The sequence below is a fragment of the Vipera berus genome (assembly GCF_964194415.1).
Source record: "Vipera berus genome assembly, chromosome: 6".
NCBI classification, from domain to species: domain Eukaryota; kingdom Metazoa; phylum Chordata; class Lepidosauria; order Squamata; family Viperidae; genus Vipera; species Vipera berus.
The window spans coordinates 59,652,741-59,665,916 of NC_138208.1; the positions used below are offsets into that span (position 1 = coordinate 59,652,741).

The 13,176-nt window shown below is 42.1% G+C and overlaps 1 protein-coding gene across 4 annotated transcripts in view; it reads left to right on the forward strand.

Annotated features, from left to right (window-relative positions):
- Positions 1-13,176, forward strand: part of ATF7IP (activating transcription factor 7 interacting protein) — a 119,440-nt gene that overhangs the window by 27,394 nt on the left and 78,870 nt on the right. For all 4 annotated transcript variants that reach the window (XM_081330459.1, XM_081330462.1, XM_081330461.1 and 1 more), the window contains exon 2: positions 1,827-2,896. In XM_081330459.1, the coding sequence (XP_081186585.1) occupies positions 1,834-2,896 (1,063 nt within the window). In that variant the 5' untranslated portion in view covers positions 1,827-1,833. The remainder of the gene's footprint in view (positions 1-1,826; positions 2,897-13,176) is intronic.

The following is a 13,176-nucleotide window of genomic DNA, read 5'->3' on the forward strand; positions in this document are numbered from 1 at the left end:
TACCTTGCAGGCAGCACTTAACACAAAGCTGCTTAACAGTCAACATTATTTGCTTATATATTTTTTTCTAAATTGGGTTATATTTGTTGGAGAAATACTTTGCTTTTGGGACTGTAATAGAAATGCCCTTCTGGAATGCTTGTAACCCGTATGGAGCTGTTTTGAGTCTCATACTGTTGTCTTTTCATGATCTCGGTCTCCTCTGTTGCCGGGTAAAATACATTTTAGCTGGAAAGTGATTGGCTAATCTTTTTAACTAATATGACTTCATGAGTATGGGTTAATCCATGGCAGCTATTCTAATACCTATCTTCATTGCCATGTAGCAATGAACTTGCTTTTCAAAAAAAATTATTAGAGAAGGAAAAGTTCCTAATTATGAAAGCAAGGACACTTTCAAATATCACTTTAGAAACTACTCTTACTATTACACAAATGAGCACTGAAAACTACATCACTATTGACAAAGGGTTTTCACCAAGTAAAAGTGACTGATTTAAATAATTTCTTCTGGTAAACGACACAAATATTTAATATTTATGAAATGAATTGTATTATGCATAGGCAAATAGTGTATATAGGTTTTTGCACAACTAAGCAACATTTTCTTGCATAGTCCTATCGCCTAAACTGTAGAAGTTTAAAAAGCAAAAAGCAAAAATAAGGCTGTTAAATTTCAGAAATTGTTTCTTCTTGGTAAGACATATCTCTTTAAGATTTGCAGGTCTTTATGAATCCACTGAATTAAGTCATGCAAGCTTTTCTGCAATTCCTACATTCTGTGGAGTCATTTGTATGAGAAGAGATCAAGGCTTACTAAAGTATCCATCTTATGTTTTTATGTGCGCTTAATGTAAAATACAGATACACAATTCACTTTCTGGAGAAAAAACTTAAGCAGAAATAATGAGACGCTATTTTACCATTCCTCGTGTATGATTTTAATTTAACTATTACCAGATCTACATGCACGTGAGTTTTATTTGAAGAATGGAAAATGCTTTTTACCGCAATTTTATTCTAAAAAAATAGAGAATGACTGATTGGTTTGCACAGATAACACCAAATTATTTAAAGCAGTTAGTTGTGATCTAATTGCATACTGCTTTGTTTTTTCTTGATATCTTCGCTATTACGTGGCTACAGTATGCACCCTTGTGGATATTTTGTGATGTTTGCACGGTAGGGATTAAAATATTGTGTTGTATTATCAGTTGAAATGTCTTAGGATATTAGTGAAAGCTTTTTGAGTGATTTTCTTCATATATATATTTATTATATGATCACATTTATTACCATGCAATCATGTGGTTGCCATTTGTATGTTTCATAGCAGGCTTCCAACAAGCAGAATCAATGGAGAATCCAGCAGTAAAACCACAAATCACTTAACCACCATGGGTAATTTGCTTAACAATTGCAGCAGAAGTGAAGTTGTAAATCCATCACAGTAGTGATGTCTCACTTAACTGCATTGCTTATTGACAGAGTTGCTGATCCTAATTGTAGTTGTTTAAGCAAGGACGACCTGTAATCTCTACTAGTTTTTGCAGACTTGCTATCTCGATTGAACTAGAAAATTAACAATTTATATAATGTGATTTCAGTATGTTGCCACCAATACTTTACCTTCATGATCAAGTTTAAATAACTTCCTGAAATAAATAAATAAGGGATTCTGTGCCACAAAAAGTCCAATGAGTCATTGTTAAATCATCTCCCCAATTATTTTGCAGAAAAAATGACAAACCTGTTGTACTTAAAGTTAGATTTTTATTGATGAATTTTCCTTGTTTTTCTTTTTTATCCTAAAACTACTTTTTAAGAATCAAGATGGAAAACAGTGAAGAACCTCAAAAAAAAGTTTTTAAGGCCCGTAAAACCATGCGAGCAAGTGACAGGCAACAGCTTGAAAGTGTATATAAAGTAAAAGAAGATTTTTTGAAGACTGCTGATCTGAAACTGTTAAATGGAAAACATGAAAATGGGGATTCAGATATCAGTTCTCCTTTATTAAATTCTGACTGTATTGAGGAAAGAGAGGTGAATGGCCTAGAAGACGTATATCTTGATCCTGAAGATAGAAAAACAGAATCTGATGAAATTGCTGATGTCAAAAGTCTGGATAACAAGGAAAACCAGCATGGTGACTTAACAGCAAAATGTGAAAAACTTTCTCCTGAAAACATTGTTTCTGAACAACATCATGAAAATAGTAGCCCACCTTTGAGCCCTGGATCTGAAAGTCAAGTACTTGAATGCAATAAAAATAATGACATTCAGGAACAGATCACTATAAGAGAGGACCTGAATGATAAAGATCTTTGTGTAGCAGAAATTTTGGATCAGAAAGCCTCATCAAGTCAGACTGAAGAAGAAAATAATGACCAAATGGTAGAACCAGCAGAAACAAATGAGTTGGCTATTACTGCTGAACTGTCTATGGAGGAAAAAACTAATGCACAGGAAGCTGTTGTAAAAGAGAAAGTTGATGAGGAAGCAATATCTAGTAGTTTGAATACAAATAAAAGTTCAAAGAATGAAATCAAATCTGTAGATGTGGTAGAAACTGTGGCTCAAAAAACTGTAGAAAAACCACCAACTGAGAGTATGCTGGGAAATGCAGCTAAAATGGAAACAGATGAAATTATTCCAATTTTAGAAAAGCTGGCCCCAGCAAATGCATTAAATTGTTTTTCTCAACCCATCTTGCTTCCTGTAGAGACTCCTAGCTTATGTTCAGAAGAAAAGGTAGCAAATTCTTTAAATTCTCCATGTAAACGTGAAAGCAATGAAAGTTTGCCCAAAGAAGCTTTTTTAGTTCTTTCTGATGAAGAAGAAGTTTGTTGTAAAAAAGAAGCTGTAGTATTAATGCCAAACCATGAAAATTCTCCAGGTGAGTGGTATCTTTTTTTTAAATCTCCATTTTAAATGGTCATTCGAAACTCAGTATTAGAATTTAAAAGCAGTAAAATAATTGCCTTATCTGCAAAATAAATTAGTTATATTAAATGTAGAATAAACATTAATTGTATCCAATGTTTTAAAATTACAATATCAGTATCATTGCTGTTTAAAAATTAAAACATAAGAATAATAGTGTACAATAACCATACAAATAGTAAACAACTCAAGCCTTCAAAACCTACTTTTCAATAATAACAACCATCAGACAACATCTACCTATCCCAGGTTCTTAGGAAGGACTCAATAGGTGATAAAAATGCCAAATTGAGTCTAAACATCTTGCTGATGATGTGACCAACCATAATAAATATTGTTTTAATTCATGTGTCATCCAGCTTTCAGCAACAGTAGAATATCAAATCGAATGAACCACATCTAGAGCAAATGCAACAAAAAATATTCTAGAGGCATTTGACTTATGCTGTTGATAACTACTGTGTTTCCCAGAAAATAAGGCCCACCCAGAAAATAAGCCCTAGCCTGATTTTTTGGGGTCCACCTAATATAAACTCTACTGCAAAAATAATCCCAGGGGTGTGGGTGTGGCCAGCACAGGAGGCGGTGAGTATGCGTGGAATTGACGGTGTCCAGCAGCCATAGCCTGCTCAGCACAGGTAAGTGAGCACAGAGGTAGAGGCGGGGGAAGGCAAGCGATCTGAACATTCTGTGCGGCCATCAGGCTTGCGTAGCAGGACCAGCAGCAGGCAGAGTCACGGGGGGAGGCAGGTGATCTGGATGCACTACATAGCCACCTGACTCGCAGGAGGCTTGTGTGGTAGCACCGGCAGCAGGGGGAGGCACTGGGGGAGGCAGGTAATCCTGACGTGCTGCCCACTCCATCCCATTGTCTCTTCGTTTGCCCACGGCTATGCTGGGCAGGTAGCCACAAAGCACGGGATCACCTGCCTCCCCCCCCCCCGGTGTCTTCGCCTCCGCCTGTTGCTGGTGCTGCCAAGCAAGCCTCCTGTTAACCAGGTGGCCACGCAGCACATCTGGATCACATGCCTTCCCCCTCCCCTTCACACTCAGACTTATCTGTGCTGTGCCAAGGGCCTGGTGTTCTGCGGCTGCTGCCGGACACAGTTGGCCCCAGTGCACTCACTGCCTCTTGTGTGCACACTAGGGGAGGGGCACCCAGCTGGGCTGATCACCTTGATACTGTGTTTCCCCCAAAATAAGTCCTAATGTGTCTTTTGGTGCCAAAAATATATGACACTGGGTCTTATTTTTGGAAAAACATGATACTTGTGGTTCTTGATTTTTATTTTTATATTTATAGTATATTCAGACCATATTAAATTTTGTTGCTGTAGTATAAGATCAAACTGCATTAGTAGTATATTTGAATATAATCAGTTGATATTTATTGGCTCATTTTTTATTCTACTACTTTGCTTATTATAAATCTGCTTTGATACTGAAATGTGACCAGGATTGATTCTAAGCAATGCTGTTCTGCTTGTAATAAAAATACTAATTATGTTTGATTTTATTAAAAAAAACTTTTTGTTTGTGAAGATTGGAAAGTAACTTAATTCAAGATAAAATATCAGGGTTGAAGTGTTCATCAAAAAACCTTATTAGGCTGGTGTTATTTGTAAGCATTAAATTCTGTTGAGAGGACTGAATTCTGAAGAAAATTTTATCAAAAATAATACACCGCCTCTGGAGTTACCTGATTAAATAAGTATTCAAACCACTACAGAATAATTTCCAAAATTCTTCAAGGCAACAGAAAATAATTAATTGATCAGTATTTCAAATATGTCTGAGAGACTTAGAAAACCATTTTTTGTGTAATTAGAATTACACAAAAATTGGTTTTCTAAGTCTCTCAATGCTCAAATTGATATTTCTCTTCTAAGTCTCTTCTAATGCTCAAATTGATATTTCTATTTTACAACATCTATATAGTTCCCTGTATTTGAGATGTGCATCGAATTATTTAAAATTTAAATAAAATTCTATTTAAATTTAAATTATGGAATAATAGAATAAATAAATATCAAACCTAACTCTTTTCTTTGCTCCCTATGGGAGAAACATCTCCTGCTATCTAGGATTGACCTCTCAGTCTTCCAAGTGGGAGGCGAGCATCTTCACCACTAGGCCACCACACTGCTCACACAGCTGTATATTTATTCAACCTACATGTGGAGTACATATTGAACGAAGTTGGATTAGAAAACAATGAGCAGGGTCTTAAAATTGGAAGAAATATATGCTTTGCTAATGACAGTACTTTGATAGCTGGAAATGCAAATTTGCAAACTCTAGTAATGAAATTGAAAAGAACAGAATGGAAAAAAAATAGGGCTAAGATGAAACATAAAGACCAAACTAATGGCAAGAGATACAGCAAACAACTCTAAGCAAATCTTAGAATTGATAATAAAGATACTGAATTTGATAGTGTATAGAATGCTGCCGCACAGGCTATATTGGGGGCCTAAAGAAGGGCATAAATAATTCCCTTATTTTATGAACTGCCCTTGATGCCAGTTTGCTTTCAGGTCCAATTCTGGGATATCTCCATATAGAGCATCTTACAATAGTCCAACCAGAAGTTAACCAAGGCTGGAATAACTGAGCAGAGAGCATCCCTGTCCAGGAAAGGGCGTAACTGGTGCACATTGTAGAGTTGGACAAAGATCCTTCTGGGCACAGCTGCCTCTCTTTGAGCAGGACCTGTGAGTCTTAAGAGATCCCCCAAGTTACATACCAGGTCTGTAAGTAGTGCGCCTGCATCCAAGACAAAAGATGAAAACTCCTGGATACAGGGGCACCCACCCACAGCCACTCCATCTTAACAGGGTTCAATTGAAGTCTGTTGCTCCCCTTTCAGACCCCCATAGCCTTCAGGCATTGTGAAAAGACAACCACTGCATCTCTCACTTCACCTGGGACAGAGATATATAACCTGATATCACCGATATATTAGTGATACCTCATCCTATGGTGATGGATGATTTCACCCCGCAGTTTCATGTAGTGTTAAAAAGGAGTGGAGAGAGCACCGAGCCCTGCTGTACCCCACAAAGGAGGGGCTATAAACTTGACCGCTCACTCCTTATTAATACCAATTGGAATTGGCCTCAGAGGAAGGAGGTGAAGCAGCAGCACCCTAAAAAAGTCATCCCTAAAGGATACCAAAGTCCAGGGGTCCCCAACCTTCAGGCTGCGGCCCACTAGCATAGCTTCAGCTTTTTAGAAGTGGACCAGGAAACGTGGGCGATCATGCATGTGCATACATACTCGCACGAGCAGGAGGTAAGCATGGGCATGTATGTTTTATTTGTATGCACGATGGATGGAGCTGCGCATGTGCTTATCCATTTTGCATTTGTGCGCACTTGTTTGCTGTGCATGTGCATGCTTGGCTGCACGCACAGAACCATTCCCCCCCTGATCTGCAAAGCCAGAAAGATTGGGGAACTCTACCATAGTTAGTCAAGAAGAGCAAGGATGGATATACAACCTCCATTCCACTACTGCTAGATATCCATGAGTGCAACCAATGCAGTTTCAGTTCCATATCAGGGCCTGAAATCTGATTGAAAATGGTCCGAATAATGCTCTTTCTCCAGGATCCTCTCAACCGCTTTTCCTATGTTGGAGATTGCACGAAAATTGTCTGGCACGGTGGAATCCAGCAATGGCTTCTTGATCTAGGGAGCACACCGGTGGCTCTTTAAAAGGGGCTGGAAACAAGGATGGATTCACCATCACTTGGACCCATCCATGTGACATCCACTGGGCTGCCTTAACCAGCCAGAAAGGTCATGAATCTAATAATGCAGGTGGTGGTGTTTGCATTCTACAGAACCCTGCCCATTTCCTCAGATCAGACAGTTCCCATATAACTGAGTATATGTGTTCCCTTGGCATCTCCATAGGACTTGTACCACCCCTGATATCACAACTATGAACAAATTGAACCACAGCAAGATTGTGTAGCAGCAGGTATTTCCCTCAGCTCTCTTTGAAATACCGGTTGGGTCCATCAGTTGCCAGGTATGGACCAATCAAATGGGTTCAGCCTTCCTGTAGAAGGGGATAATACAAGAGAACCTTGGTCACATGGTGTGATCTGATCATGAGAGGGGTTAAAGAAAGCTCTTTTGTTAAATCCCATTGCCACTGCTCTGACAATAAAACCAAGTCCTGGATAAGATCATTGGTCTACGTCAGGCCAAGAATGACATAGGAGATGCCCATGGCCATCATGGAGGCCATGAACTCCTGAGCCACTTTGGAAGCCTGTCCCAGGGATTGCAAATTGAGGTTCCCCAAAATCATAAGGCGTGTGTGATGAGAGGAGGCAATGGCCCAATGATTAAGATGCTAGGCTTGTTGGAAAATTGTCAGCCTAGGTTTGAGAACCAAGTGGCATGTGACGGGATGAGCTCCTGTTACTTGCCCCAGCTCCTGCCATATAGCAGTATGAAAGCATGTGAATGCAAATAGATAAATAAATACCACTTTGGTGGGAAGGTAACTGTGTTCCGTGCATCTCAGTATAGAGGCATCCTGGCCACATGACCACAGAAGTGTCTTCGGACAATGATAACTCCCTCAGATAAGAAAGGGAAATAAGCACTGTTCCCTAGAGTCGGATATGACTGAACAGGGGAAACTTTACCTTTATCTAGAATCATCGATCTCTGGGGAATTCTACGGGCAGCCCTGAGCAATCCCAATTGCTCCCTTGACCCTAATTCAGGGTCTTCCAACTGACAGCGTGTGCAACATTAGCAATTTCTGTATATTTGTTTTGCAGTGTGGATCTTGGCTGGAAGTCACTAAACCACATCAATGAAGTGAGAATTTTCAACTTTACAGAAATGAGAATTGAAAACAGCATTTTATTTTGTCATTTACTTCTTATTGTAGCATACTTATTTTTATTACATCCAAGTCAGCTTCTGCATGATCAAGTTTCTTTTTGAAACTGTAAACATAACTGCCAAAGACAAGGAGATCTGAACTCATTGGTAGCCTCAAATTGCAATGAACAAGGACATTCATTCAATTTCATAGCTACTAAGATTGTTGGCTGAGCAGAGACAAAAATAGGGAAATGATTGAAGCCTGAGAAATAGGCCCCTTGTCAGTCAACAGGAGTGCGGATTTATCACCAGCTTATTCATTACTTAGAAGCCAAGGGTATAGCAGCACAAGGAAACAACAACCAATGACTAATAGCCAGCCATCAGCACCCCAATTAACAACTAAAAGCCACACCGAACCAGGCACCACATAAATACTATGTATAGTGCACACGTTCTGGAGAGAGAGAAGTTCCCTTAGGATGGACTCCAGCATAAGTCTGAAAATTGGTAAAGCTAAACCTCTGGTTCCATTGACCAACTCAGATCCTGCAAACAGTAGACAATTGCACTGAGGATGACAATGAAGATCTTATAGTTGGATCTACCTAAAGAAATACCATTTTCATCATAGAAAGTAAAATACAGAACAGTAAAACCTCTCCAGGTATGCTGCCCCGCTCACCAACACAGATATGTAACTGGTTTAGTGAGTTTATTAATATTCCCCAGCAATTCCCTTCACCAAAACCTAGAACTGTCACAATTAAGTCCAGTCATGAGTAGACTAAGGTTAGTCCACAGAGCAGTGGCTAAATAGTCCACAAAGCACTTGAAAGTTTCTCAAACAAAATAACTCCACCAGGCAAACATAAATTCATGCATAAGAGAGCTCATGAGGCAAGAGAAGTCCAGAGTTTCCAAGGCACGATTCAATTCCAAACACTGTGTCAATCCAGAGTGAAGCAGGACCAAACACACAGCTAGCAAACAAACATGTTCCCAACAATGCCTCCATCTGTTGCTGTGAAAAATAGCTTATGGTCCAACCTATCAATTTGGGTGTGGCTTTCTCCTCCCAAGTAGTCTGGCTGACCTTCTCTGCTCCTGCTTTTTCTCTGTCCTACACTTTCTCAGATCAGGTGCAGAAGGCAGTTTCTCCTCTTCCCTGGCCGTCTGTAAGTTTCCCCACCTGGAACCTCAGCCAAATTTTGGATGTACGTTTCATTCCTTGGCCATGAGTAAATTACTCTTCTAACTATATGTGAAACTACTTGTAGCCAGAGGCTGCTGAAGTGTGTGTGTCTTGTTTTGTTCTGGAGCTTGCCAGAAACGTGGGAGCATTTGGAGAAAATTTGGAGCAATTAAAGGGCGGTTTGAATTGCCAGATGACTGCATTGCCTATGTGCCGTGCCCTGGGTCATCACACTGGGTTTACAACCACTTCCACTGGGAGTGGTCCTAGGAAGTGATGGTTGAGCTTGCAGAACTGTGTGGAGAGCTAGACGTTCACCAATTTTGATGGTGCTGATCTGCAAACTTTTTACACTCCTCTATGGCCCCATTCAATTTTTCCCCCAACGCTCTTTGCATGTTATGAGTTCTTGCAGGAAATCCGTGGCCATGGGCACTGGTGAATCTGCAGCAATCACAGGGAATAAATGTGATGAAACCGTAGGTCACCAAAAAAGGAGACATGCGAGTCAGACATACTCAGCGTTGTATTCAAACTCCAGCGCCAGCAGATCTATCTAGTTGTCCTGGAAATTCACATACCAATGCAAATACCCCTCCAGCATGACATTCATTCGTTTCGTGTCTCCGTCCATCTCCAGATGATGTGAGGACGAGAGAGATATCTTTACCTGTAGAAGAGCACCCACCAAAATGTAGCTATAAACTGGGTACTCTGGTCCGACATAATATGCTCAGGAATGTCGTGACACAGCCATGCTGTCTCTCACGCCATGGGCAATCCCACGCACAGTACGAAATGGGCCATCTTAGCCACCAGAACATCCACCCCCACCAGGTGCAAAGTCTTGAACAGGCCCAAATGCCCTGCTGCATGGTTATTGTGATACTGGCATAAGATCAGACATAGTTAGGGTCTCTGTAATACGTAGATCCTTCCCCAAAACCTCAACAGGTCCTCCAAGCATGACCAAGGGTCCGACAGGCCTTTTACCGAGTCTAACTACACATCTCTGGCCTGGAGAAAATGAATATGCTGTGCCAGCCTGACTTGTTCTTTCAGATTGACGGACTCTTAGGGTGCTGCGAACCTTTCTACCGGGATCACTGACTGGAGTGGCACCTTGTCCCCAGCCCAGGTGTACTCCAGTTTGTGCAACAAGGCATCATCTCTCTGACTTCAGCCTCCCAGACTATAGGTTACTTGGAAGTTGAAGATGGTGAAGAAAAGAGACCATCAGATCTGCCACTGGTTGAGCTTCCTGGCTGTGTTAAGGTCCTCCAGGTTCCGATAGTCCATGCACAGATCTGGTGCCGAGCCCCTTCTAGGTGGTGCCACCTCGCTTTGAAAACCACCTTGACTGCCAGCAACTCCTTATCCCAGATTGTGTAGTTCCACTCGGCAGGATTCAGTTTGCACGAGTAATAACCACAAGGGAAGAGATGCTTTGAGTTCAAGAGGCTTGTAGGAACACTGCCCCGACCATGACATACAACACATCTGTCTCCACCACAAATGGTCATGACAGGTCAGCGTGGTGAAGAATGGTGTCCGTAGAAAAAGTCTTCAGAAACAGGATTGCTGCTCGACTGACCCTCACATGAACTGCACCCCTTTCTGCAGCAACCAAGTCAAGGGAATGGTCATCACAGCAAACTGGGGTATGAACGTCAGATAATAATTCACAAACCTCAGAAGTCTCTGAACATCCTTCACTCAGCGCATGGGGTGCTAAGACTGCAGGGCCTTGATCTTCTATGGGTCCATGGCAATGCCCTCAGGCAAAATCTGGTTGCCCCAAAAGTCAATGGTGGTTTGTACAAACTGACGCTTTTTGTGTTTCGCGAAGAGATAGTTCTCTCGCAAGCATTGGGAGTACTTTTCATACATGGGACCAGTGTTCTTTGGCCGACTGAGTGTACCATGATGTCATCCAAGTAGATTACCACAAAGGTGTCCATGAGATCCCGGAACACGTGCGTGAGGTTCATGAACACGGGGGCATTGGTGAGTCTGAACGGCATCACCATGTATTCAAAATGTCCGTACCGGGTGCTGACAGCCATCTTCTACTCGTCCCCTTTGCAGATTCTCACCAAGTTGTAAGTCTCTTGCAAGTCCAACTTCTTGAAGAGCTGTGCCTGCCTTAACTGCTCCATGAGTTCCAGAATGATCAGAAGCGGTTCTGGTTCCTCATGGTAAAGGCACTAAGCTTACGGTAGTCAAAGCAAAGCCTCAGTTCCCCCGACTTTTTCTTGATAGGATGGGGCCTCTGAAAGGGACATCGATGGATGGATGAAGCCGTGCTTTAAGTTCTTCTCAAAGTCCTTGAGGATCTCAGGTTTAGACACAGACGAGTAAATCCGATCCACTGGAAGGTTTGCATTTGAACCAGGTCAATGGGACAATCATAGGGCCGATTTAGTGGGAGCTGCTTGGCCTCTTTCTCCCCAAACACCTTAGCAAAATCTGCAATTTTCAAGGGGATATCTAAAAACAAAGTGGGAGATTTCTCTGTGGCACACATGTGAAGCCAATGAGAATGACATTTAGGATTGTCCAGCTGAATGACCCCATCCGACTACATGATCTGTGGGGTTGTGTGCCTGGAGCCATTCCAATCAATATGTTTGGAAAATGCAGAGTGGTTGCCATGTAGAACTCCAGCTGCTCCATATGGTTTCTATATACATCTGAAGAGGCTCAGTAGCCATTGCTACTGGCCCTGACTGAAGCAGCCAGCCTTCAGTTTCCAGGTGGGTCTACCTAGTGCACTTAGTGGCAAAAGGTCTGTCTGTGAAGTTTGTGGTCAGCCCCTAGTGCACCATGGCTTGCATGAGAACTTATGCAACTCTAAGAAAAGTCAACATCATGGCCACCACCAAATCTCGGGTGGTGGGGTTAACTCCTGCCCCACCAGAAATCACCGGACCAGGCAAACGTTGGGCGGGAGAGTTTCCTAATGTCACAGTTTTCTTTAGCAGCTAGATGACCGGGGCCTCCGCAGTACAGGCAGAAACCTCTGTGCCTCTGATCCTTTTCTGCCAGCTTGAGGCATGTCGGGGCCCCCACTTGCATGGGTTCTTTGGGGTTTGAGGCTCCTTGAGAGACATCCTGGATATTGGAGCGGCCGCCTCTTGTCACCTTGCCCTTGCTGTTGGAGCTGACCATCTATGCACAAACATAGGTATGTTAGGGTTTGCAGGGTTCTAGGACAGCATGGCTGGGCCACCTTGTCCAGAATCTCAGAGGACAGGCCCTCTTGGAATTGGTCCATGAGGACCTCCTCATGCCATCTCAAATCCTGACTGATAAACCGGAAGTCAGAGAGATATTCAGTTACTGGATGATGCCACTGCTTCAACTCCCTCAGCTGCCAGTTCGCTGTTTATGCCTTGACCGGGTCATCAAACATGGGTCTTCATTTGGAGGCAAAACCCCATGTCATCCAACAACTGACTGGGCTGTGTGAAAAGCGGTTGCGTGATGCAGCCCATCAAGATGGATGGGGCTTTTCCCTCTCAAGTAGTGTGGCTGGCCTTCTCTGCTCCTACCTTTTTTTTCTGCCTTATGTGTTTACTGATCAGATGCAGAAGGCAATTGCTCCTCTTCCCTGGCTGTCTGCAGTTGCAAGCTTTCCCTAGCTGGAACCTCAGCCAAATTCATTCCGGATGGCTGTTCGGAGCCATCAAACAATTCAGTTCCTGACTTGCCAGGAATTGGCTCATCCTCCCCTAAGCTGACATCTACAGAGGTATCTGGGAATTGTCCAAGGGAGTCATCACACTAGGCCACTAACAGCATGGACCACATTTTCTTCTGTTGCCAGAATGCCAGCAGGAAAACTGAAAGTCTGCCCAGTCATGGAAGCTCCAGCTACAGCAAATAAGAAGGTTTCCAGAACAAAGTCACATGCAATTTTAAATAGGCTGCTCCAGAAGTCAGAAAGAGAGGGCAAAGAAAAATCACTCTTTTCCATTCTCTACCTTCTTCACATAGTCCAGAGCAAAAATAGATTCAAGGGATACAAGAAAAAGTATTTGGGAAAGTAGGTGACAACTATCTTGAAAGTGCTACAAATAGAAAGAGATTCTTCGCCTTAAATATCTACAGTAATGAAGACATTTCAATATTCTTTTGGGATTCTGAAAAGAAAGGCATGAGGTACACAGTCTGAGTCCACTT